Source organism: Colletotrichum abscissum (assembly GCF_030869225.1).
Source record: "Colletotrichum abscissum strain IMI 504890 chromosome Unknown Scaffold_13.1, whole genome shotgun sequence".
Lineage (NCBI taxonomy): Eukaryota > Fungi > Ascomycota > Sordariomycetes > Glomerellales > Glomerellaceae > Colletotrichum > Colletotrichum abscissum.
In genome coordinates, this window is record NW_026850021.1 from 229027 (window position 1) to 253835 (window position 24809).

A 24809-nucleotide genomic window follows, 5' to 3' on the forward strand; every position below is an offset into this window, starting at 1 on the left:
CAGCGAGTGTACTTCAGTTTTTGTACTTGGTTTTCAGTTCTTGATCTACCAATCACCCCACAGGCGTTTATGATTGAAGTTCAGGGCGATTGATACCTTTAGGATACACGATATAGTTGAGCATTCTAGTTGAGTATTTGCCAGGGCCTCGTAGTCGAACTAAGGTATCAATACATACATAGCTCGGCAATTCATCGTAAAGCCAGGCATATTGCCGCTACTTTGTGAGCCTCCAGCTGTACTTGACGTTTGTCTGATAGTGGAGCCATCAATTGAGACCTCGGAAATCTATTACTTCATTCATTTTATCATGTCTTCGAATTTCTGAACGAGATCCTGATCCAAGGTCAGTTCGATGCTCATAGGGAACGTTACATCTTGGCTTTCCCGAATGTACTTACGTTGAAGTTGCAGGTGCTCATTGTCTCAAACACGGCCTTGTTGTTGTGCAGGCTCATGCTACTGATGCGGGGTGTCCGGATACCGAAAGCCACGCAGGCCATGAATCGGGCATCGTCTTTGGCTGTGCTGTTGGCCAGAGCCTGCCTAGTCTGAAGTGCTGTGGTCTTCGGTTTACCACCTTTGGCCTTGCTCGCCTCTTGTTGACATGCTTCTTTGCATACGGCCAACACCCTTCTCATGGCCTTTTCATCTAAAGGTTTGGGGGTAAATCCCGGTAACCTGACCTGCTGATGTGTTTCGCACCATGTGCAGTGGCCACATTCCTTGACTGAAGAGTGAGTCGTATCGGCAAAGTAAGTTGCAAGCCCACGAGTAAGGCAGCTTTTGCCTGTCAGCAGGTTGACCAGGTCTTGAACGCGCTGCAAATCCTGCTTTTCCTTCTTCACAATTTCCTTGTCTATGTCGTCGATGATTTCGTCAATATCGGCCTGCTGACTTGGGAGTTTCTTGCTGACGCGGAAGACCTTTTGGACACCGGTCTTACTGAGCTTGATGATGCCAGACTCGGCCCACGAGTCTAATTTCCGCGTAATATCAGCGCGACTTACTCTGCCGTTCCCAATAGGAACGTCAACATCGATATTTGTCCAGGTTTGCGCTTTTCTGGAGTGGGATAAGATGTACTTCGATGCTGGTGAGCCGTCGATCTCAAGAGCACGATGCTGCAGCACCTGATATTTATATTCAGAGTACTGAGGAGTGCTAGCCCGGAGAAGGCCGAATTTCAATTCTAGGTAGGCGTAGATGATGGAAAGTTGGGTCTCCTGTCCACCATTAGTTGAGATGAATGCCGACTAAAGTCAAGGAAAATAGATTTGACAAACCCTAATGTCTATCCGCCGTGATTGCGACGTGATAGCCACGGAGAAGGGGTCTCCGGGCTTCAGCTGACAGTTCTCCTTGCTGCAGATCTCCTCAAACAGTGCGCGTAGAGCCAGCATGGATGGTCGTTCGCCATGGATGAAGACGTTTCTGACAAAGAAATCTTTGTCCGAAAGATAGAGCATGCACGTGCTTGGCTTGCCGTCTCGTCCAGCCCTTCCAATCTGTTGGCTATAGGCTTCAAGGCTGCCTGGAAGATCGAAATGGATGATGGTCCGCACGTTCTCCTTGTCGATACCCATGCCAAATGCAATTGTGCCAACAATCTGATAGTAGATGTTAATGTCAGAACTTCCTCCTCCGGAGGCTGTCGGACCAACTCACGATCATGTTTTGACTCTTGAGAAATGTGTCTTGTATTCCGCCCCGTACGTCTGCGTTTAGTCCTCCATGATATGCGCGAGCATTGAACTTCTTTTTAGACAGTTCATTGGCTAGAGTTTCTGCAGCCTGTTCGTATCAAGGTTAGTAAGTTCACCGTTGTGAGGTGAGTAGAAGCTTACCGCATGGGTTGTGACGTATATAATGGATGGGCCGGGGTGTTTCTTCAAGAATTTAGTGCATATCTCGACTTGGTCGTCATCTGTAGTGATAGGCTCGACCAATAATCGGAGACTAGGAGATGTGAGCATGATGCTAACTAAAAGAAGTATTGTGATTGCCTGACTGACTTGGGTCGGTACATGCTTGTCACGAAAAGACCCTCGGGCGGGATGTCGAAAGTAGTTCGAATGTCTTTCGCAACGGCTGCTGTCGCGGTCGCTGTGAGACAGATGACTCTGTCCACATTGGCTTCCTTCGCAAAACGAGCGACTAAGAGCTATCGTCAGTCAGAGCGGAAACAATGGCCGCGTTAGAAACTGACTTTTCAGGTAGTCTGGGCGGAAGGAGTGTCCCCACTGCGATTCTGTCAGATGATGGAATTCGTATTAAGTACTAGTAGGGGGTTTGTGACAATTTGAGACATACTTCTGAAATGCAATGTGCTTCATCAATCGCTAATAAGCGAATGCCACCACGGATTGACTTAAGGGACGCAAGAAAGCCCTCGTTGTTGAGCCGCTCTGGTGCGCAGTATAGGAGATCGAGTTTGCCGCACGCCAGCTTGCTGTGAACATCGACGAACTCTTCGCGACTTTGCGTCGAATCCAGAACGGCTGCAGCGATGCCTCGGCGTCTCAGGGCATCAACTTGGTCCTTCATCAGTGCTATGAGGGGAGAAATGACGACCGTGACACCACTTTCTTCTGGGCTGCGCGATCCTGTTTCCTTGTCGAGCTCCTTTATAGCCACGGCGGGGACCTTTTTATATTAGACAAAAGTAACTATTCTGAGCAGAGCCTCCATACCTGATAGCACAAACTCTTGCCTCCGCCAGTAGGAAATACTACAACAGCGCTGTCGCCACTGATGATGCGATTGATTGCTGCTTCCTGCTCCAGACGAAAGCTTTCCAGGCCGAATCGTTCTCGCAAGACTCTGCGGGCCAGAACCGAGTGATCGGAGGAACCTCTCTGTCGTTTCGGTCCTGGTTCTTCACTCTGATCCGTATCCTCATTAGGTCGCTTGGCTGCAGAGGGAGCAGCGTCCACTACAGCGAGCAGATCGGCTTCATCGGCCGAGTCGAAGCCGAAGTCGTCATCCATTGTCGGCGACAATGGAGGCCACGATGGAATCAATCGTTCGTACAATTAAGGTAGTATAGACCGTGGAATCCCTTGGCGGAGGATGATTGAGGTCGGAATCGATGACGTCCCAATTGGGAAAGTACCTATGCGTGCTGGACTTGCCCGGCAATTACGATTGAAACGCGTCGACGCGTCCTCTGTAGGAGGCCGCATCGCGTGGGTCATGTGACTACCACGCCGAGACCCACTTATGTTCACTCACAATGGAATGAATCTCACCTCATGAATCTCATTTCACAACCCACTCAACGTGTCTCGATGCGCTCGCCAATACTGGTCAAAACTTGCAATAAGCGGTAAAGTTCAATCATTGTGATTCTTTGACGTTATCTTTTCATAAATATCCAGCCAAGCTGGAAGCATTTGTTCCGAGGGCCTGCTGGGGCCTCCGTTCCGTGCCAAGTGTAGGATACTGTACGGGTCGGTCACCCTCACCTACGACTCATCATGGAGACAGTGAAGAAAGTGGACCTTTAAACTGTGGACCAACAGAAGAAGACTTGCCATTATGAGGGAGGGCTTCTTCCCCTTTGCATTCCGTCACGCCTCGGCCGATGTTCCCTAAGGTACCTTAGTAAGTACTTGATGAAGGGCAGTGGATCTCTCGGCTCGGGAAAGGCTGCCGTGGTGTGAAGAGCCAAGCCGAACCGAGATTGTATAGGGCGACGATAGCGGACCGGGAATCTTGAGTTGCGTCCAGCAACCCAGATGAACGAACTCGATCAACCTTATGGTTCACTCTTCTCTTGATTGAAGACCAGGGCCTGGGTGCATGTTACATTCCGATCTGAACCGACCTAAACCAGAGACGTCCTGTCGGGTCGCCGCACTCCCTCAGTCAACAGGTTCATCCTGCTTACATGGGCACAACTTGGTCCTGAGGTTATGGCCAAGAACAGCCAGGTTCCGTCAAGCGCGACTCTATGGCTGGCGTCGATGTGTGAAAATACGAGCACATTGTTTGGACATTAGTCTTGCAAAGAAATGACGCGAGTCTCGCAATCTTGTCCATCATTGTAAAGTACATTGTCTACTAAATCCGGCTGTACCCTATTGGAACCGTGGACCTCTCAATAACGTAGCTGGGGTACACTCAAAGTCATGGATAATGGTAAGTGACGACCTATTTCTAGGCTCTGGTCGATCTGCTCTCTCTTTCTGACATGTAAGCACGCCACCTCGGATTGAGAAGATAGACAGGCACTCCGAGTAGGAAGATGAAGCCAAAGATACCAGCCAACGCACCAAAGGCAGTTTGATACCCCCATTTCTCAACCATTGGAGTCAACCCATAGGTCACACCGAACGAGACCACGTTCTTAGTTCCCACAACCACGACCAGTGCCGGCCCGGGATGTTTGGGCGCGGCTTCAGATGCGAAGCTAGTGGAAATGATAAGAACAGAGGTAAAGGAATACTGGAAGATGGTCCAGCCGATGTATGGACCCCACCATGTGTACCCTCCTGACGCGGTGTAGCCATACAGTAATAGCATTCCCACACCGATGACGGCAGGTAAAGCCAAGACGACCAGGTGGTGTTCCGGGATGTGAACGCCTCGATTCCGACGGGCGAGGTACATGACCAATGGATTGCCGACGAATGTGCAGAACAACATGCCGAGAACGGCGCCAATGACGCCGCCAACATTAATCAACCCAACATCTTCCGACTTCCACTGATAGTTCGTCACCAGAACAGTGTTGTAGGTCAGTGACATGCCAACACCGCAGCCAAGAGCAATGGAAGATGTCAACACCGCATAAATGATTCCCGGGGACGAGAATGATTCCGCCATGTGCTTCCAACTCAAGACCATTACTCGCATTGGTTGGGGATGCGGTGTCGACCAAGGTCTGATGCGCTGTAGATACGACTTTCTCTCCAGAGACTCGGCCGCCTGATCGGCGCCCGGAGCCGTGAGTCCAGACCGATTCATCTCCTCGAGGTAGGCCTGGGCTTCAGAGTCTGGAATGACACGCGTGACACCAAACTCGTCCGTGATGACGACTTGTCCATCGAGCGACTCGGGTTGACGGGTGAACTGTGTTTCAAAGGCGAAAAAGAACGCAATGACCAGTCCGACGGCAACGGTGATAACGAAGACCCAGTAATACCAACGCCATCCCAGGTCATGGTTCAAATATGACGAGGTCAAGTTGATAGTAGAGGATATCGCGTTTTGTGCCATCCAGTAAAGACCAAAGATTTTGGAACGCTCGTGAAGAAAGGTAACTTCAGTGAGCATCAGCGGGAGAAGAGACTCTGAGGCACCCGTAGCCAAGCCTTGAACCACTCGGGCAGCAAGATGCCCGTTATAGCTATTTTGCAAAGCGGCAGCAATTGTCGCTATCAGAAGGATGACCATGAATCCTAAGAATACTGGGCGTCGACCGTATGCCAGAGCAAGAGGAAGGATGATGTAGTTGCCTAATCGTGATGCCTTCGTTAGTTCACTAATCAACCTTTAACGGCAGCTTTTTGAGTCAAGATGGATCTTACCGAGACCAATGCACAAGGTTGGAATAGTAATCAGAAGAACAATGTCTTCGGAAGAATAGCCTTGAGGGCCATACATCGCAAAGAATTCATGCAAAATTGCACCGAGACCACTTGCAATCGACAAACCCATACTAGAGAACCAGCAGCAGCAGAAGACAATGCCGTACTTCTCCCAAGGTCTGAAGCGGAGGGGATCGTTGGGATCCGAAGACGGAATTGGAATCCTGCGAACCTCTCCATCTCGGTTGATGAGAAGTGCGTTGCCTTCGACATGGCCATCGTGTTTGTCCTGCAAGCCCGGCTTGTTGAGGTCTTCGAGATGTTCGATTTGGCTGTTGTGCTTCGCGTCGCCACTGCTTCCGGGAGCCAGAGATGAAGACATCTTGAAGGCCGGTGGAGTTCAAGTGCGTTGAAGATTGTTTAGGTGATCTGAGGTGTTGGTGAAGAAGAGAACACCCGCGGGTCACGACTGCGAGCAACCGTCGCAACTGCAGGGAAATTTGATGCACCCAATGTTGTCTTGATGGTGATGATTGGGGATGGACGTCATGATTCCTGTGTATTCGTCGCGGCTGACAGCCTTGTTATTTCAATATCTTGACCATCGTTGAAGATGTTGACCCGAATGGAAATCCGGGGTAGACATGGGCCACCCCGTTCCCCGGAGTGGGGGGTTGCGAGGTAGTCTTGATTCCCCCGCAATCTCTCTTCGGTTCGGCTGGGAAACAAAGCGCCATTCGGTTCGGGATCTCAAGCTTTTGAAGAGACCACGGCGCGATGAACTAGTACAAAATCAACGTAGCTCGTATCTTCTCTTGACTATTTCTTGTTCATGAATCCACAGACCAGTCGACAGTCTCGGGCTACGACCTCTCAGTATCGACCTCTTCCACTACGATTATTGAGTGACTGTATCCCACCGGGGGCGGGGCCGGAACTGGAAGCCAACAACACATACGGGGCGCGAAGTCCCAGGGTTCCAACATGGTATTCCGGCCAAGTAATTACGGCAGGCGGTCCTTTATTTCTCGGTCTATGGCTAACTCCCAACATATGAATGTTTCCGCCTCAGTGCCTCGGCGCTGACTAGGACTCGATATCAGGGACATGCCATTGGTCCCCCACTCTGAATCCGGTAGGAAAGGGGTCCTCTGGATCCAAGACGACCTGCTTGTAGCTAGTGATCCATGCTCTGCCCTTGATGATTGGTACCACAGCATCAATATCTCCGACTTTGACAGTCCGAGAGATGCGGCACTCGAAGGCTGTGTCAATGACGCTAGTGTGCTTGAAATATTCTCCAACCGCCAGCTGGCCCTTGGCATGCAGCAGAGCCATCCGCGCACTGGTGCCGGTGCCACAAGGGCTGCGATCAAGACGCCCGGGAGACACAACTACAGTGTTCTTGGCGACCTTCCCAATGGTATCTTGGTGAAGCGGCTCTGTGAATTCGAGAACCGAGATGCCCATGATTTCTGGGTTCTCCGGATGATGAGGCGTGTAGGCAGCTTTCAATGCTGACTTGATCCTTTCGCCAAGCTCCACAAGCTTCGCGCCCTTGCTCGGCTCGATGGTCATCCCGACAGATGCCGCATCCACGATAGCGTACCACATTCCGCCCCAGACAATGTCGGCGGAGACGGTCCCGATCCCCGGGACGTCAACCTGCAGATCGAACCGGTCCACGAACGCAGGCACATTTTCAAAAGCCACGGATTTGCATTTACCACCTTGGCACTCCGCAGTCACGCCGACAAGACCAGCCGCCGTATCTAGAGCGAACTTGGTGATTGGCTCTTGCATGGGGATCATCCCTGTCTGCAAGAGTACCGTAGCCGTGCAAATGGTGTTGGATCCGGACATTGGCGCATATTCTTCACTTTCCATAATCAGGAATCCTGCAGCGGCTTCGGGGTTGCATGGCGGGAGGATCAAGTTCGTATTCTTTGGCGATCTTCCTCTCGGCTCATTCAGTAGTAGCTGACGCAGCTCGTCTTTATGCGTCAAAAAGTGTTGTAGTTTGTGCCACATGCTCGGGGCCGGCACATCTAGAACACCGCCGGTGATTACATCGCCAACTTCACCCTCCGCGTGGCATCCGACCACGTTGATAACACGACCGGCGCTCATCCTTCTGTGTCGAACAAGGTTGAAGTGACTGGTGGCTAAGTTTGTACTTCAGGTGGTGCCGTGGAGCTTGCGCTTGAGGTGATATTAGATGACCAAGAAATGATGAGTTGAGATGAATAACAGAAGAATGAGGGTTCTGACCATCTCAGATCAAAATCAACTGTGCTTGATGCTATTTAACAAAATGGCAATGGAGCTCTTGTCACCTACAATGCCCCGCGTTCGCGTGATACCCCGCAGAGCATCGCGGAGACTTGCCCAGTTTCTTAATTTTTGCTCCAGAGATGTTTGCTTGATATGTAAAGCAAACCAATTTAATTCCCAGCAAGTACCAATAATTCGAGGGAGGAGGAGCTAATTGGCTATCAGTGATAGATACACGGGTTATCAAACCGAAACCAAGTGAGACTGCTTTTGGGTTGACGTTCAGCTCTCAAGCTCGTCCACGCGACCGAGGAATTGCTGCCTGCCCTTTTTACTTTCGTAAAGAAATTGAGACGATGTGGATTGGAAAAGCGTCGGTCAGTCATTTTCACCTCTGCCAGTTCAACATGATTTAGAAGTCAGAGCAATCATCTCAATGGCGTACTTCCCATGTCCACGCTCAAGACCTTGGGGGAAACATCTCGAACCCATTAAGCGATGTCATTTGATTGCCGCCATTGGCGGCCCACTCTCGCGCGGTGCCAAGAGAGCCATTCGCTGACAATCGCATAGCTCACAACCGCCAAGGTAAGCATGTTCGTGGCCACGCTTTGAGAGTGGCTTGCAGGCAAACCATCTTCGATCCAATTCCTCATCTTCCATAAATAGGTGTTGTCGAGGTGTGAAGTCCCGGGACGAAACCCGAGACGGCCGGCGTTAGGCGCAGTTTACATGGCGCGCGGGTACTTATCGTGTTGATCTTGCCATCCCCCCTTGAGTACCAGGGCTAACTTTCAGTGCATTTCGACACTTGTTGTCTGGGCCTATTTGATTCATGTGTGGCGAAGTGTTTTCAGATCATATCAAGAGCTCACTAGTGTTTAGCTCGACCGAGGTCAATTGGCCATATTCAAGAGTATCCGCCTACCGCTTGGGTTGAGAGTGGGAGCAGCAAGCTGAGAACAGGGGTCCTTTTCTTCCCTCTAATACAACCCACTTCCGCCACGAGAACCGATGCAGTAGGTCTGCGGATTGCTTCTGCCTAACTAACCCGTCGGCGGGCCGACTCTATGGCGGAGAAAGACAATGATATCATCCTTGAGACATGAGCAGGCGCCCGTGATGCTCAGTGATTTGTCGGTTTGCGATACCATAAGCCCCCACATGTCTATCATCCCTCCCGCATTGGCTACAACGTTGAGTCCTCTAGGGCTGAGGGGATGTTGATCAGCGGTTGTACCTGTTGCCCCCAAGGCGAAGCACAGCATGACAGTCTTTACCCAAATAGGAAAATACTCTGGCCAAGACCTTTTGCCAAGCGAATCGTCTTACCTGGTGTTCTACACTGGGGCTCAAGCAAGGCAACCCGCGCACCCGGAGCATAGGATACTTAAGATATCCAAGCCTATGCGGATGTGGCCTGAGTTGAGAGCCCCCTCCGCAATCAAACCCTCGACCCCTTCGTCCCATCGACTTCTTCTTACTCAATCTGGTAACGCTGGTGCATATTAACCTGTCACTCGGGTAGGGCTGAACTGCACCTTTTGGGACCTGATCCACGCCTCGCAACACAATGTTACCGGCGCCTCAGCCATCATTATCCCCGGAGATTCCAGGGAAACGACGTTGCTGGGAGTGCCAACGTCGTCGACTTGTTTGCGACTCTGTCAAGCCAGTCTGTAACAAGTGTCGTGCTTCCGGCATCGTTTGCCCTGGCTACGACGACAGAAAGCCACTGACTTGGCTCGCACCTGGGAAAATCACCTGCCGTACTCGACGCAAAGGGCGCGTGGCAGACAAAGACACAGCGACGAAGAAGACCATGAAGATAAAGCCAAAGCTGGATAGCCGAGGTAAAATCGAAGGTACCGAAGCCTTGACTAGAAGCAGGAACAAATATGGCGGAGAGCTCGTCCTTCATTCAGCTCTGAGGACAGACATTTGCGACGTATTTGAAGCCGTACAGTATTGTGAGTTGCAACCCACAGAACTTGAAAAAATATTCAGCTGTTACCCAGATTTATCGAACATCTCTAACATCACAATTGTTCAGTCAACGACGTGTTCTACCCATACACCAAGTCAGGCCATCCGCCAACCAGCAACGTGTTCATCGCCGAAATTCCCCTCAAGGTCGTGAAATATCTGCCGATCTCGATTGCGCACAACTTGGTTGGCATCGTGTACCATCATCGCATGCATGTGCAGAAAGAATGGAAGAATGATTGTCCTTCTATATTGTATGCCCAACACCGAATGCACCATCATCGAGGCCTGTCGATACGGGCTATCAACGAAGATCTCGCCAATCCGAAGACGCAGAGTAGCGATGTTGTATTGACAGGGGTCATCCTCCTTCTCCAGTCCGAGGTCAGTCGAAGTCAACAGTGAGGCTTCTTGTCTACAATGATTGCTGACCCAACACCAACAGATCAACGCATGCATAACTCCTCAGTGGCGACAGCATGTAGACGGTCTCCTGGCTATTCTCGCATGTCGAGGCGGTGCCCGGGGATGGGCCATGTCGGAGCCATACCGCCAAGCCTTGCTCCTGTCTTTTATGATGTAAGTCTAGATCCCGTGGGTAAATCAAAGCATTGATGCTGACCTCGACAATGACACAGTGTGATGACTTCGGCGAATACAACGAGTCCACCTGACAACCAAGTTACAATTTGTGATCAACAAGAGTTCATTAATTTGATCCAGGAGATATATCCACTCGGATTGCATCCACACATTCCTTGTCCGATGCCGCTATTCTTGGAAATTTCGCGAATTAACCATCTAAGAGCTGAGGTCTCAAAGAAGTCGATGGACAAGTCAACAGCGAATGCAGTTGCGGAGGACATTGTTGCAAGGATCGAGAGCTTTGATGGGACGGACTGTGACTCCTTCTACGAGGACAGGGATCACCGTGATCTCATCGCTGCGATATTTCACTCTGCAGTGGCTGTCTTCTGCATTTCTTCGCTGCAGAGCGTTGGAGCCCTGCCCAGAGTCCACCGACTGACAATGCTGAGAACCATGCATGGAAATCGCCTCTATTCTCTCATGGAGGAGACAAGAAAACATCCACAACTGAAGAAATCCGTCCAATGGCCTTTAGTTGTCGCTGGCATCGAAGCCTCGGTTCGGGTAGATAAGCGTCGGCTTGTTGCAGAGCTTTACTTGGAGCAAGCCAAGGACATCGCCACGCCATTGCCTCTGCACGCTAAGAATGTTATGCGCACCTTCTGGGACGGAGACGCTACAGATTGGGATGCATGTTTCGACCAGCCCTACGCATTTGTTTCATAGCATGAAGTGGGAACAAGGCTTAAGTTCAGAGGGACAGATAATTGGGAAGGGAACACGATATCATTACTAAGTAGGTAGTGTGATGGCCTTTGCTCAGTTACATCAAAGGAAGAAATGGTACTCTGACAGCAGTAAGCACTTGTATTTGTGTTTTAAGTTGATTAAATGAGTGACAGGTAGTGCCGCTGGCGGCTTAATATTAAGGAAGGTGATGATGCCGCCTGGTCCGGACCCCAACGACAGCTCTATGAACATATTATGTCGTCCAAATGAGTTCAAAGTCTGATTCATATATGTGTACGTTGTCTTGTCTTCAGCCCTAAGAATCAACGGTGTTATTCCCGAAGTTGAAGTCTTCTTCTCTATTCTATTGACCAAGACTTGACTGTTCTCGAATGGGGTGACGTTCCTTATACTCCATCATCAACAAGTTGACGCCTTTACGTTGACCTTGAGGTTGTCCATGGCCGTCAAGATCGTGATAGTGGTTCCTGTAATGGGACTGGTGGTTTCAAAGCTGACGCTCTTGAGATTCTTCTCATTGACAAGGTTGCACTTTGCCAAGCTTGATCCAAGAATGTCGGGATTATATGAGCAGAATTCAGTGATGGTGTTACCGTTCACGTCCACTCCCTTCACGGTGAGCTTGCAAGCCCTCTTCATATTCTCGAGGCCAGTGCGAACACACTGGAAGTCGAACGTCTCCAGCTCAAAGCTCGCTACCTTTGATCCACCGTAGTCTTTGGTGATCAACGGGTTTTCCAGTGTCGAGGCTGTGGTGATGGTGCCGTACACCAGAAACTCGTTCTCGCGGAGGTTGGGGTCGAGCGCCCCACCAACGGACTTGACTCCGAGGCCCGAGTACTTCAGCTGTTTGTAAGGGGTAGGCGGGAACACAGGGTTCAAGATAGGAAAAGCACTCGAGCCAATGTCTTTGTACTGGAGTGTCGGTCAGGAATACAGTTCTTTACCAGGAGAGAGTGACTTACGGTGAGCACGTAAGGGGTGACTTGCTCGCAGCTGTTCCCAGTAGGGGATGCCATGCTACTTCCCAAAAAGAGAATGACAGAGATGATTTGGGCAAGAGGAGCCATGATGGATGGAGTGACAGAGTTGAAGTATCTGATGCTGGTAGTTGGGTCCTAGCTGGTGATGCTGATGGTCATGTTGACAGGAACAAGATGAGAGTGTAAGGACGAGCGAGAAGGCAGTGTCTTTATATTGATTCGTCCAGGGAGATCATATTCCAGAATTCAAAAGTTTCATCTCGTCAATATTAGTCTATTTGCCAGTATCGAACGAAGACATGATCAAGCAAACAACAGTCACGACAGAAGCCTTGATATTGCCGTATGCCGATCATCCGATGTGAAGGCTTTCGATGTTCACGACGCCTGCAGTCACATACTGGGTCTTAGACTTATTGGTAACACAGGCAGTTGTTGCTGCATCATGAATCAGATCGTTAAGTACATGGATAACTAGCCTCAACTTACTACTTCTTGTCTCTTGACTTGCTTCAGTGTGGGCTCCCACCATGAATTCGTTCAACGATGTCAAGGATTTCCGCTCTCTCTATGGTTCTAGTTGAGATATCAGATAGCCCATTAGGTGAATATTCTTTTCCTGGTACTAGATTCAGTGACTGGAGCATAGAAGGCCAAAGCAGGTAAAGTTACTTGTGACACATGCGATCTGAGACGTGTGGCAACGACTGGAACTAACTGCCGTGTTACACTGTTCGACACCAAGGGTTAGCCTGCGAGGCCTAGAACACGAATGGCTTCCTCATCGACGATCGATCTACAGAGCTGGGGAGGCCACTAGCAGCGGTTCCGGGTCATTAGCATATTTCGATTACTCGTAAAGTTTTGGTCTAAGTCTGTATACTTCTGGACTAGGACATCATCGAGATTTCTCCATACTTTTGGTGGACAAGATCTCGACTGCAGACATACCACGTAGACTGGCATACACCTGAGACGGAGGTTAGGTATCTACAACGGAGAAGACCGAGATTGACTGACATCAGAGTCTCAGAATAAAATAAGAAGGGCGAGTGAGATACAGATGATCTCTTGGAGTCCGATTTATTGAAGAATAGTTCATCTATTAACATTCGATGACTTTCCGAAGAAGAAACAAATAGCTGAAAGGAAACAACACAACCGCCCAGGCTATCATGCAACGCTGAACCACATCAACTCTCATACCGCAACACCATCCAGTGACACAAACTAACTCTATACCACTCATGCCGGAGTACATTGGGCGTAGTACGGGTTGGCCGTCTTGCAAGTAGCGCCAGGGACACAAGACGTCGGGCTCTCAGCAGGCCAGTTGATGCCGCCACACTGTCCGTACAGAGACTGAGCTCCCGCAGGTACAGGAGCCGGAGAACATTGCGCGTAGTACGGGTTGATGGTGGTGCAAGTCGCGTAGTCTGGGCACCTGGTCGGACCAGCGTAGTTCATGCCACCGCACTGGCCGTACAAGTTCTGACTCGGTTCTCCTGCGGTTGGTGCCGTCGTGGTCATGGTCTGGAAGGTGGTTGGCGATGGTGTCTGAGACGGTGTTCTCGTGGCGCTGGTTGGAGAGTTGTTGCTGGTGCTGATTTTACTACTTGAGCTAGGGCTTGAGCTAAGGATCGAGCTGGAGCTTGAGCTTGAGGTCGAACTTGTGCGAGTGAGAGTGATAGTCGTCGTAGCAGCAGTAGTAGAAGTTTGGATCAGGGTGGTAGTATCCGAAGTAGAGTTGCCGAAGCTGATTGTGCTTGAAGACCTGCTGCTGACAACAGCAATAACAGAACTTGAAGTTGGGGCACTAGCTGAGGCCGTGATAACTGAGCTTGCACGAATCGTTGTACCGTAAGGGGTAGCACTACCAGATGCCGTGATCTGAATCCTAGATTGAGGGAGCATTGAAACACCACCTGAGATGATGGCACCACCAGGAATGACGTAGTCGTTGAGATTGTCTCGGTAGATGTTGTACAGGATACCGGGGTCGTTGGCGCCATAGAGAGCGGTTCCTGGTACTCCAGCAGGATTATCCGTTCCGGAGCCGGTGATCTCCAGGTTGATGCACTGAGGGTAACTTTGCGCTCCATTCTGCTGGCCGGCACTGTGAAGGGCAATGATGTCGTGACGAAGAACGTAGTGGCCTGGAGCAACATTGGGTGGGATACGGACGGACCAGGCGTTGCCGTTATTGATCAACACGGTTGCTGCCCACTGGTTTGTCTGCTGAGGAGGGTTGATCAAACCTGCGCCGTCAATCTTGAAGAACTTGAGTGCTGTCTTATCGATGGCGTTGCAAGGTCCATTACAGTTTGCCAGGAAGTCCATAACGGGGCCCTTGTGACTGTCAGGCCATTCCGTCCATTGGAGCTGCACAGTATCACCGGCAGCAACTGTGATTCGACCCTTGCCAGACACTGCTTGTCTGTGGCAGATGATGTCCGGAGCATTATAAGCGTCAGGTGCGACAAAGCCGTTGTCGCGTTGATCTATCGTCCAGCCGGCTACGAGAGGAGGGTTGTTGGTGTATGGGTCCTGGACGGGGATGTAGTTGCGGTATGAGACGCCGTTGACGACAATGTTGGTGACATGGCCGTGAGCAGCGACCGAAACAGCAGATGCCAAGATGGCGAGAAGGCCACGTGTCTTACGGTTGCCCATGATATAAAAAGAATGTGAGCCGGCGTTAAAGAACGTCCGAAAGAGGAAGGGATGAGCAACGAATGAAAAGAACGAGTGTGTGTAAACGAAATTAGAAAGAGTGATGATCCTTTCGTTCGGAGTCGACGCTTCGAGAAGCGTTGATCTTGATACTTTATACTCGATGACCCCGCTGAGCACTGAGTTTATTCGCGTGAGATCACCATGTGGGAGCCAGGGATAGGGTGAGTCAAACATTCCAAACATCGGTGTTCCCTCACATGGTCTTATATTTTGCGAAAGGGAGTCTCGCCGTCGTCTCCCTGGCTAGCTGAAAGCTCAAGGCGCGCCATGAGTCCGCCACCGATTCTAGGCTTCTTGGGCGTGCCTCAATGTTGCCCTCTTCTGTCACGACCCATGAGGCACGATGAACTCTCCAACATGATGCCGGAAGTAGGGGCAGCTTGAAGCCCATCACACGCCACGTGGATCAGACTAAGCGCCTCTCCATCAACCTCAAAAGAGAGGCTACTGGCATCAGAGAGGTGGATCAAAGTCCAGATCAAAGTCTAGCCGCCCGTCGCAAACGTCTTGACTCCGTGCCGCCAACTGCGGAACCGGTCCGCGGTTGGAGCAGAAGCTTGAGATCCACGGTCTTCCCGGAATCACGTTTAGCTCCTGGATAAGCGAGTGTTCGATGTGCGGGAGCTAGACGCAGCAAAATCTGCAATCAGGGATGCAAGGGAGAGCGTCCCGAAGAACCCTTTCCCCAGAGCACGTATTCGCAAGTGGAGGTTGGCGGGCAGTGAGAGGCAACCGAACCCAGGTTCCGAGTAGTAAGATATCATGACCGACCAGTGAACAAGACAACTCTGACCTTCCCAATAATTGTGTATGTGCCCTCGAAAAAGCTCAGTCAAGACATATGGGGCAGCTAAATCTGTGCCGTGAAGTCTGAATACACGACGAAACGCTGCTTAATGACTAGCGCCTTTGCCCGACAGTCTAGCCTCCTGTCAAGCTCGATAGCGTGAAGATATGTAACCATTTGTCTTAAAAATGCTCATCGGCGGCTTGTGTGACTCAATCGCGATTCCGCGGGCTTCTTCGGACTTTCTTACTCGATCAACTTGGCAGGGCGGCAAACCCAGGCCATTCCCTCGCCGAGTAAATGGCAGGCTGATTCTGCCCACAGAATCATTGCAAGCTACTGGAGTCGAAGCCACACCTGAAGGTTGTCAGATCATGGTGGAGATGTCTTCAATCTTCATTCCATTTGAGACACTGGGAAAGAAATCAGGAATCACAGCCTCGACATCGTACCTCAAGTAGGACGATACGAGGACGTGGCTGACCCTGACCATGTGAGCTCACGTGAGAAGATGCACTAGGAACAGGCGACAATATGCTATAGAGCACCCCTTGGAATGACAAAGACTTTAACTTGTCAGTCTCCGCCTACTGCTGATCTTATCGGCTCATGGGCACACCACTCGCCCAGTCCACATGTTGCGCATAGTGCAGGGCTCAGTGAGAGTGTCTCTCTGCGAGTCCCTACCGGGGACTGAACTGAGCTGCTGCCTGAATCACTCATCGGCCTTGCGATTGGGCCTATCTCAAACGAGAGAACAAGCAGGCTAAAAGGGGGACAAGCGGACCTTGGCAAAATACTTTGGCCAGTCATGCACGTAAATGGTTGTTTATTGTTCAAAGTAAGACACATCCAATGCCCCATGCTCAGTGATGTTGAAGAATTTCAGGTCACTTCTCCAAATTGGAGGTTAGATTGCTGAACAACGGACGTTTTCATCCAAGAATGGCCCAGCCATGCTCAGCGGGTGCTAACGTTAACGCCTCCTTGAAATTGAAAGCTGGAAAAGAAAACCCCCCCAGCAAGGTGTAGATTGCCTCCGAGAACGGGCTCTAGCTTCCCAATTCCATGGCCTTGTATCGTGACGGTACCTCGAAACAGGCGGTGGCCGGCGTTAGGAGTGCAGCGATGCCATGTGGATGGCCCATGGCACAGGTTTTCGGCGGAGCACTTCCTGGCGGATTGACACGCGGGAGCGTTACGGACCGGGAAAGCAGTGGTACCACCGCTGTTGATGCTGCCTTATTGTTGACAGGTAGTTGAAGTATGCCCCGTTGCCTATGTGGATGGAAACGGCGACGCCTCGAATCCGAACAAGGGGTGGGATGTGATACGATGTTGCCGATGGGCGTATTGGTGATGTGCGTATGTTTGTTTACCAAGGAAAGACACATCAGTGGCGGTAGGTCCTCAATGTTGTCATCTCCGTCTTACACCGCGGGCTTTCGCCCACGACTGGGGTCTCAGCCTTCGATGATGGCAATGTGGAAGAACATGAAGGGCATGAGAACAACCAAGCAAGCATTGCGCATTGTAGAACGCGCGACGCCCAACGCAACATGCTTGAGGATGATGCAGGTGAGGAGTATAGCGTTCAAGGCAGAGCTAACGCGGAAGATTGAAGTACGTGCCATGGTCTTGGTTTGAGGTGAATGGGGAAACTGGGGTGGTTCGCAATACGTGAGAAAGCGAGCAAGAACGAGTTGAGATGTGATGTGTGAGATGATTGCATTGCAACAGGACCGTTTACGAAAGGACAGGCCGCGCTGGTCCCTTTTTGAAGTTTCTGTCTCATCCATCGGACGTCGTCCCCCTTTTGGGCGCCTCCTATGAAAGAAGACCAAGCAGGCGGACCTCCTATTGCAATAAACAACCACGGTAATCCAGGTACGATGACATCCTGTCATCGGACGAGAACCCACGATACCGGCCCTTGTCTGCCTTAGGGTCCATGTCCCCTCGGATCCTGAGGGAGAAGGCTTGCAGTGTGCATGAAGGGCATGTAGACAGCTGCTGGGTAATCTGTGGCGCCCATCTTGCAGACGGGCGCTCGAGCATCCGGTGCCTGAAAGCAGAGGAAGGCTTCGGGGGCTCTGCCTCTGTCACAGGCGCGGAAATATCCTGACATTGACTCATCGGCGTTCCTGGAGGCCGGCGGGGAGAGAAATGCCCAAAATCCTCAGATGACCTGCCACGATGAGCCCCTTGGTGCTACTGACAGCTGCATTTTCCATGCAGGCACCCTGCACGACCTGGTGGATAAATGGGTTGGCACTCTCCTCGAACCCAGTTTCTGGCGTCGTACGAAGAAAGTTCTAGCGAAATCCCACAGATACGGACGTATTTAAGTCTGACGGAGGGGTAACACAACCTTGGAATTCGCACGTAAATTGGGATAAATGGGAGAGTGTGACGAAAAGGACTAATTTTAACGCAGAATGTTCTATTAGGAGTAGTGGCTCGGTGGCCCCTGAGACTATGGAGTTTGGATTCCAGCAGGACGAAATAAAGTACAGAGAGTACAGCGTTTCGATGGTTGGGTTTTCCTTTGCGTCGTCGCTTTGGTCAAAATTTGAAAGGAGGATATCATACCGTATCTCATCATGGTCGTAGAGGAGAGAGTTGTTCAGAGTTTCGAAAGTTTCCGTTCCCCATAACGCCAAGAATCTCGTAGCCCAAGTACACTTCTAGTACAGCAAAATTACATTTGGATGTGTTGTTGTTCGCGCTCGCACTTTGCAGTCGGCCGTTGGTTGGATGTGTTGTTGCATATCGACCGTTGGACGGCTCGCTTGAAAATCCCTTTTCTAGAATTCTCCCTCGGCACTGTTCCCGATGACCCCGGCAGTCCAAAGTCCGACCAGGCCCCACCAGGAGACCTTCCAGCCGCGCCATAGGCCGTCGAGTCCTTGACCCTTACGGTAGACCGTTTCTGCAACCTTTGGCTTGCCGCCCCTGGCTTTCTTTACCGGTGCGGGTGCGGTGGGGATCGCCCGGGTGCCTTCCTCATTCATAATGTAGAGCATGGTTCCGAGAACACCTTTGTAAGGCCCAGCCGGGACAATCGTCTCGAGCTTTTGGTCCTTGCCTGATAGGGCCCGGACGTGTGCGGGGGTGGACAGAACGGCAACTTGCCCGCGCCGGAGAACCGTCTCCAGAGGAAGCTTGACGAACAGTGCCACCGAGGAAGCGCAGAATTTGGCAACTGAGAATGTCGTGGGAGAGACGCGGCTGTCGATAAGGAATCTAGTGCGCAGGACAAGTGGTGTCGACAGGGTGAGGATGGGGTGAATGAGCGAATGGAAGATCGTAGGGATGGCGAGCGAAGAGGGGCAGACGTAGGATGGGAGAGTACGCAGGGTCGAAAGTGTTCTCCTAGATCCCTTTGAATTTGGTGTGACGAGAAGTCTATGCCGGAGTTAGCACTGCTTTGGGATCCGAATGAATACGAAACAGCCAGTGACATACCTTGTGCGCACCAGGTCCAGAGGTGCGAGAATGAGGCCCGTTGCAACAGCCGCAGCAGCGGCAACGCACAGGGAGGCCCACGGATAGGGCGAGGCAATATCAATCAGCCGATCAATATCCTCCTTGACGCCGAGATCTGGCACATTGAACAAGGCGCTCAAAGCACTTCTGGACCAATTTTCCAACAGCGAGGAGAGCACAGAGTATAAAAATGTTGCGTTCGATCCCTTCCACACGCCCCAAGCTCCCTCCTTTTGCCACAGTTGGCCAATAACTTCCATCAACGAGTCGGATCGACGGATTGTGATCTGATGAGCCGGTACGGCCTGCTGCTTCGCTGCTGGCGTCTGTGGAGGCGTTGAGGAGGAGGGAGACTGGCGGCTCCGGTGTTCCCTGGAGTAGGACGGGGTCGGCGTACTCGGGACGTTGGAGGTGAAGTAGGCAGGTTCGTCGAGATCCGAGTCGGAATCGGCTTCCTCATATGCAGCGTTTCCATAGCCAGAACGCTTTCTCTCGGAGACAGGCGTGGCCAGGGGCGTAGGTACTGCTGCCAAAGTCACGTCATCGTGACTTCGGACCTGCAGAATCGTCTTTGCAACCTCGAAAGGCTGGGCCATCAGGACGGAGGTGTACTTCCATAGTAGCTCATCGACGAGGTCCTTGACAGTCTGGACGACTGAAGGAGATGGCTCACTGATATAGTCCTTGTAGTCGATGTCGGAAAAGATGTCGCGTGCTTTAGACGCGTACCGTTCGCTCGTTGCATTGGCTCCATGACGGGCAAAAGGGTTCGGTGCGGATGAGGCAGATGTCGGATCAGGAGGCTCTCCTATAGTCGGCGGCTTGTAGTATGGTCTCAGGGGATTCACCCCTTCTCGATGAGTAGCCATGTTCTCGTTTGGCGTTTGTTTATGGCTCAACTCCCGTGATGCATGATTTCGTGAGCTTTCCACTTTTGCTACCAATTTTGCATGATGAAATGGAAATCACCTCGGAGATAAAGACTAGCGGGGCCAGCACACGACAGTCAACGCGCCTTCCCTGGTGCTCTCTGGTGCTCTTGCTGCTTGGTAACAGCTGAAAAGAACTCCGCTGATGAACCGACCAATGGGATTCGCCCCTTTGAGGATTCTGACGGCAGGAAAGGCCCATGGCACCTTCTCCGTGCCTTAGGTACCTCCGCTGCAGTGGGCCAGGGTCTCCGGAGGCGGAACATTGCGAATCGCCGGCCGATAAGCCCGAGGGGTGGGGGCCTTATCGGAGCTCCTGCAGGCGTCCGAGCCTATAGAATTTTCGCTGAATCCAATGCATCTCCACAGTTCCCTCGCGCATTTATCGAAGCTTTCCAACAACTTTTTGTCATTGCTCGCGGGCACCCACCACCCACGAACCGAGCAAGCCAAACAACTCATCTGACTGCTGAACCCTGGTGTTGCTGTGTACAATTGCCTCACAACTCTGCGTTTTTACTTGTTCTCCTTCCACCGTGCTCCCGAACTCGAGGGTGGCTTCGATCGATTCCCTTGACACTGAGAAGGGCAAGCAATCCCGGCTGTGAAGCCGAGAACGGACTCAAACCCAGCAACCATGTCTTCAACCAGACTCAGCACAAGCCTCCGCAGGATGGCTGCCAGCGCATCCCGACTGGCCCGCCCAGTGCAACGGCAGACCCGAAGCATTCACAACCAGATCACATCCAAGAGGACAACACAGCTTCCCTCCAGACAGCTTCAGTGGCCCTCAGCGCGTGCTTTCTCGGCTTCGGCTGCCCAGGCGCATGGCCACATCACCCCTCCGAAGGCCGGCGAAGAGTGAGACCGTCCACAACAGTCTACCGAGACTTATACTGATAATCTCCCATAGGTTGTGGGTAACATTCGTTGACAAGGACGGAGACGAGTTCAAGATCGCTGTAAGCGAAGGGGATAACCTTCTTGACGTTGCGCAGGACAATGACTTGGAGATGGAGGGTATGTCACAACGCTCTTGGCGGCAACGTCAGGGCATGTAATATGCTAACTGTGTATCTTTAGGTGCTTGCGGAGGCTCTTGCGCTTGCTCAACGTGCCACGTGATCGTTGCCGAAGAGGAATACTACGAGAAGATGCCCGAGCCCGAAGATGACGAGAACGACATGCTCGACCTGGCCTTTGGATTGACCGAGACGAGTCGATTGGGCTGCCAGATAACCATGACAAAGGAGCTAGACGGCCTCAAGATTAAGCTGCCCTCGATGACACGGAACCTTCAGGCCAGCGACTTCAAATAAACAAGCACCCTCTTTCAGCATTGCGGCGTTGGAAGCGGCATACCACACAATTATTTAATCATCTGTACTATATCATACATACACCATGTCAGAAAAGGAAAGGAAAGGACAGGGAGGGTTAGCGGGGAGAAAAAGCTGGGGAGGTGTTCTTCATCAATCAAGCGCGGCATCACGGATGGAATACATCGGCTCGGCTCGGCTTATGCTAGATATTGGCGGGTATCGAGGGACGGTGGGAGGGAATAACGTCACTCCTCTTAAGCTCATAAACCTTGACAAGTCTGGTGGACCAATCTGGTGAACGAAGTGATGAAAAGAAACAGTCACGCCTGTACAAAGGCGTTGCAGAATTTTGGTTTGCCATTGGTATCCTTTTTGAATTAAGCCTCCTCCAATCCGCCCTTCTTCAGGCCTCCTCCTCCGGACGCAATCAAGTCCAAGAATCCCTTCTTACTCATCTCGTTGATCTTCTCCTCCCTCCGCACAACACCCACGACGCCATCCTTGCGCGCCTTCTTCTCCGCCTCAGCAGCCTTGACTTGCGCCGCTCTCACGGCGTTGAAGAGCTTGACAACACCTCTTTGCGCGACCTTGCGCAGCCTCCGCTCCGTCTCAATCATCTCCCCCGTTGACGTCTCCTCCGTCTCCGGCGCCACAAGGACATTGCGCACGCGGCCCTTCTCCATTGCCTCCTTCTTCTGCGCCCTCATCTGCTTGCGCGCCTTGGACTCGAGCGCCTGGTCGACGGCCGCCTGGGCGGACTGGTGGGCCTCCGCACTGCGGGCGAGGACGGGGTCTGATCGTTTCGCGTTGGACAGTTTGGTAGACAGAATTTTCGACATTGACGTTGAGAAGGCAGACGGATCATTGCGTTTAGACTTGATGAAATTGGGATTGCCACCATCGTCGCTCTCGTCTTCTTCTGAGTCGGAATCCGAGTCGGTGCCTACGGGCGCGTCTCTGCTCTTCTTGGGCTTGGGGGCAGGTTTTGCCTTCTGTTTGGGTGCTGCGGGCTTTTCGTCGCCTGAGCTGGCTGAATCATCGTCCGAGGCAGCGCCGTCATCGACAGCCGCGTTATGAATATCATCGTCAGAATCGAGAAGGTTTACCGCATCGAATTCTTGTTCTTCGTTATCGGAGGCGGATTCGGCTTGCTTCTTTTCTTGTCGCTTTTGCTTCTTGGTTGGGGGCGCAAGACGGCCATCATTTGTCCGCTTCTTCGTAGTTGTTCCGGCCATGGTTGTGGAATATGTGTCACAGTCAATTGGTGTTGATGCAGTGTGGTGATTCGGATCCTCGACTTGGCTGGAAAAAGTTCCCCATGCCGTCTTGCAGGGTCAAATTTTTGGGTTCGGCAGGTGGGGCCATCTTCTTATCGTCGGTGTACTTCCTCCGATAAGCCTGTTCTCACCGAGACGCCGAGCGACCCTCACCGAGTCTACCTTGGTCCCACCTGTTACGCCGCAAGACCCACACAGCGGTCGAGCGCCGATGTTCACCGCATAGTGCAGCAAATTCGTCGCATTGATGCGGCACTCACACCGAGGTGAAGGCGCCCTCCCCATCGACAATGTTTGAAAAGTCCACCTAGGCGAATCCTCAAGCAGTCGACATTGTAAAATGATCAACGTCGAAGCCGGCTGCAAGTCAGTATTATCCTGTAGACAACGGCCCAAAGAAGTCACACAGTTCTTTTGGAAGCTTACGCAACTCATTCTCTGTCTGGAGAGCCGCTGACCAAATCATGTTATAAAAAATAACAAAAAAACAGCAGTGACCTAGCTGCCTATCCTCAGACACTATGGATGAAGCGGAAGGGCAAGACCACATTTACTCGGGCAAGTATTGCGGCATGTTGTCATCGTCGGCTTGACTTACCCTCCCAGAGATTTTTCGTACAACTTATTCGTAAAAGTCGGGGAGGTTCGAGCTTCTGACCTTACCATTTCGGGTCCCTGAAGCCGATAGAACACTGGGCACACCAATAGCAACATTGGATGACCCCATGTTTGTCGGCGACGCATGCCATCACCATCTGAAGCCAATGTCACTGATTTACGCCAAACTTTTTGAACAAAAAAAAGACACCAATCTTAAACACAGTTTCGTTTACCTAGCTTGGGCCCGCCCTTACACTGAATCTAGGTTCTTGTCAATTATAGCATGTTTTGTAACGATGGTTCTGTACATCGTAGCCAATCAAATGCCCCTCTACGGAGTCGGAGAGCTTTAGCATCCATTAGACAGAGCGGATCGGGTCAGTCTTAGGTCTCGCTTCCGTTCGACTCAAACTTTATGTTCGGCGAAACTCCTGCTATACATCACGTAGAGGGAAAGCTGTGCTTGCCGAATAGACCGCACTGACGCATCCCGCGTGCTTGCTGACTGGTCCTCCCATCGATCGCTTGTCATGGAAGGGCGTGATCGGTACGCAAGCCATGTTCTCATAGCCATACACCCCCTGGTCTCATCTGTACACAACAGTTCATGACGTTAAACTATGGGAATCCTTATCCACTATTGTATCAAGACCACAAAGCCCTTGGAAAGTGCCCCGATCCTGAGATCCCACAGTACTTCGCCTGCTGGAAGCTTTGATATTCCAAAGAGTTGCGTCGACGATGGATCCAATCTCGGCAGGATATAACTGATGTCTATCCCTGTTTGGCATGCTCTGTACGCTGTCTCAATCAGCCTCGGGGCAAAGCTACCTGTGATGACCACCTCAGTCTAAACATGAATATTTCCAGCCATGAGGCAGGTGGTTCACTCGTGACTATCTCGGATTTGGCTTGGTTCAAGGCCGCTTTGAGTGGAAAATAACAACGTATCGTTTTTCTTGCAAGGTGGATTTGGGCACAGAGGGTCGACTTTCGTCGTCGACAACCATGCTAGAGCCAAGCCTTACAGAACTCGGCTCGAGGCGCCTGGGTTCTGCATATCGAACGAACCATCCAGAACTGAATGATGTAAATGCCTAGTAGCTTCAGGTCGGTGAATACCCCTGAATTATGGATCTGATTCTAAAAAATGAAGACCCTTCTTCGATCCTTTGCGTTCAAGAGGCTTAGGTAGTATGTTGATCACATCAGGCAGGGCACATCAATCTTTATGCTTGCTTCTAATTCCCTCTTGTAAAATGGATTAGGTGGTACCCGTGATTTCCTAAGACTAAGGTACGAGAGGCTAAGGTATGAACTACGACGGCAAACCTCTCCGGTCTACAGTCGGCATGGCTTGCCGTGAGTGCATGACACAGTTCTCCTGCCTGGCAACCAGCTTTGAGCTCGCGTAAAATTGGTGGAGCAATGCGTAAATGTCTGGAACTGTGGCATAAATTGTCTGAGACTACGGAACTGCAGCCGAAGGAGGTCTACATGTACACACCCTAAGAGGTAAGTCTTCTACTCTGGGTAGCTTCCGCCTAGAGCAAA

At 51.4% G+C, this 24809-nt stretch overlaps 11 protein-coding genes across 11 annotated transcripts; 2 read left to right on the forward strand and 9 right to left on the reverse strand.

The window, feature by feature from the left end:
* Positions 1–300: 300 nt before the first annotated feature.
* CABS01_06237 (RecQ family ATP-dependent DNA helicase) lies at positions 301–2990 on the reverse strand (the record flags this gene model as incomplete). Its single annotated transcript, XM_060539603.1, has 9 exons — positions 301–336; positions 402–1226; positions 1287–1610; positions 1669–1794; positions 1848–1959; positions 2016–2157; positions 2210–2243; positions 2314–2646; positions 2694–2990. 9 exons carry the CDS (start codon positions 2988–2990, stop codon positions 301–303), a joined length of 2229 nt encoding a protein of 742 aa, XP_060404140.1.
* A 1171-nt stretch (positions 2991–4161) lies between these two features.
* CABS01_06238 (uncharacterized protein) lies at positions 4162–5916 on the reverse strand (the record flags this gene model as incomplete). The annotated part of the gene is made up of 2 exons (XM_060539604.1): positions 4162–5462; positions 5535–5916. The coding sequence occupies 2 exons, from the start codon at positions 5914–5916 to the stop codon at positions 4162–4164; spliced, it is 1683 nt and encodes a 560-aa protein (XP_060404141.1).
* Positions 5917–6620: 704 nt separating this feature from the next.
* On the reverse strand, positions 6621–7664 carry CABS01_06239 (uncharacterized protein; the record flags this gene model as incomplete). The annotated part of the gene is made up of 1 exon (XM_060539605.1): positions 6621–7664. One exon carries the CDS (start codon positions 7662–7664, stop codon positions 6621–6623), a length of 1044 nt encoding a protein of 347 aa, XP_060404142.1.
* A 1717-nt stretch (positions 7665–9381) lies between these two features.
* CABS01_06240 (uncharacterized protein) lies at positions 9382–11108 on the forward strand (the record flags this gene model as incomplete). The annotated part of the gene is made up of 4 exons (XM_060539606.1): positions 9382–9778; positions 9862–10178; positions 10240–10373; positions 10433–11108. The coding sequence occupies 4 exons, from the start codon at positions 9382–9384 to the stop codon at positions 11106–11108; spliced, it is 1524 nt and encodes a 507-aa protein (XP_060404143.1).
* A 423-nt stretch (positions 11109–11531) lies between these two features.
* CABS01_06241 (uncharacterized protein) lies at positions 11532–12202 on the reverse strand (the record flags this gene model as incomplete). The annotated part of the gene is made up of 2 exons (XM_060539607.1): positions 11532–12047; positions 12098–12202. 2 exons carry the CDS (start codon positions 12200–12202, stop codon positions 11532–11534), a joined length of 621 nt encoding a protein of 206 aa, XP_060404144.1.
* Positions 12203–13360: 1158 nt separating this feature from the next.
* On the reverse strand, positions 13361–14788 carry CABS01_06242 (endoglucanase-4; the record flags this gene model as incomplete). The annotated part of the gene is made up of 1 exon (XM_060539608.1): positions 13361–14788. One exon carries the CDS (start codon positions 14786–14788, stop codon positions 13361–13363), a length of 1428 nt encoding a protein of 475 aa, XP_060404145.1.
* Positions 14789–17101: 2313 nt separating this feature from the next.
* CABS01_06243 (uncharacterized protein) lies at positions 17102–17545 on the reverse strand (the record flags this gene model as incomplete). Its single annotated transcript, XM_060539609.1, has 1 exon — positions 17102–17545. One exon carries the CDS (start codon positions 17543–17545, stop codon positions 17102–17104), a length of 444 nt encoding a protein of 147 aa, XP_060404146.1.
* Positions 17546–18445: 900 nt separating this feature from the next.
* On the reverse strand, positions 18446–19996 carry CABS01_06244 (uncharacterized protein; the record flags this gene model as incomplete). Its single annotated transcript, XM_060539610.1, has 2 exons — positions 18446–19046; positions 19107–19996. The coding sequence occupies 2 exons, from the start codon at positions 19994–19996 to the stop codon at positions 18446–18448; spliced, it is 1491 nt and encodes a 496-aa protein (XP_060404147.1).
* Positions 19997–20693: 697 nt separating this feature from the next.
* Positions 20694–21375, forward strand: CABS01_06245 (2Fe-2S iron-sulfur cluster binding domain-containing protein; the record flags this gene model as incomplete). The annotated part of the gene is made up of 3 exons (XM_060539611.1): positions 20694–20917; positions 20970–21076; positions 21140–21375. The coding sequence occupies 3 exons, from the start codon at positions 20694–20696 to the stop codon at positions 21373–21375; spliced, it is 567 nt and encodes a 188-aa protein (XP_060404148.1).
* Positions 21376–21755: 380 nt separating this feature from the next.
* On the reverse strand, positions 21756–22613 carry CABS01_06246 (uncharacterized protein; the record flags this gene model as incomplete). The annotated part of the gene is made up of 1 exon (XM_060539612.1): positions 21756–22613. The coding sequence occupies one exon, from the start codon at positions 22611–22613 to the stop codon at positions 21756–21758; it is 858 nt and encodes a 285-aa protein (XP_060404149.1).
* A 99-nt stretch (positions 22614–22712) lies between these two features.
* CABS01_06247 (uncharacterized protein) lies at positions 22713–23090 on the reverse strand (the record flags this gene model as incomplete). Its single annotated transcript, XM_060539613.1, has 1 exon — positions 22713–23090. The coding sequence occupies one exon, from the start codon at positions 23088–23090 to the stop codon at positions 22713–22715; it is 378 nt and encodes a 125-aa protein (XP_060404150.1).
* Positions 23091–24809: the final 1719 nt, after the last annotated feature.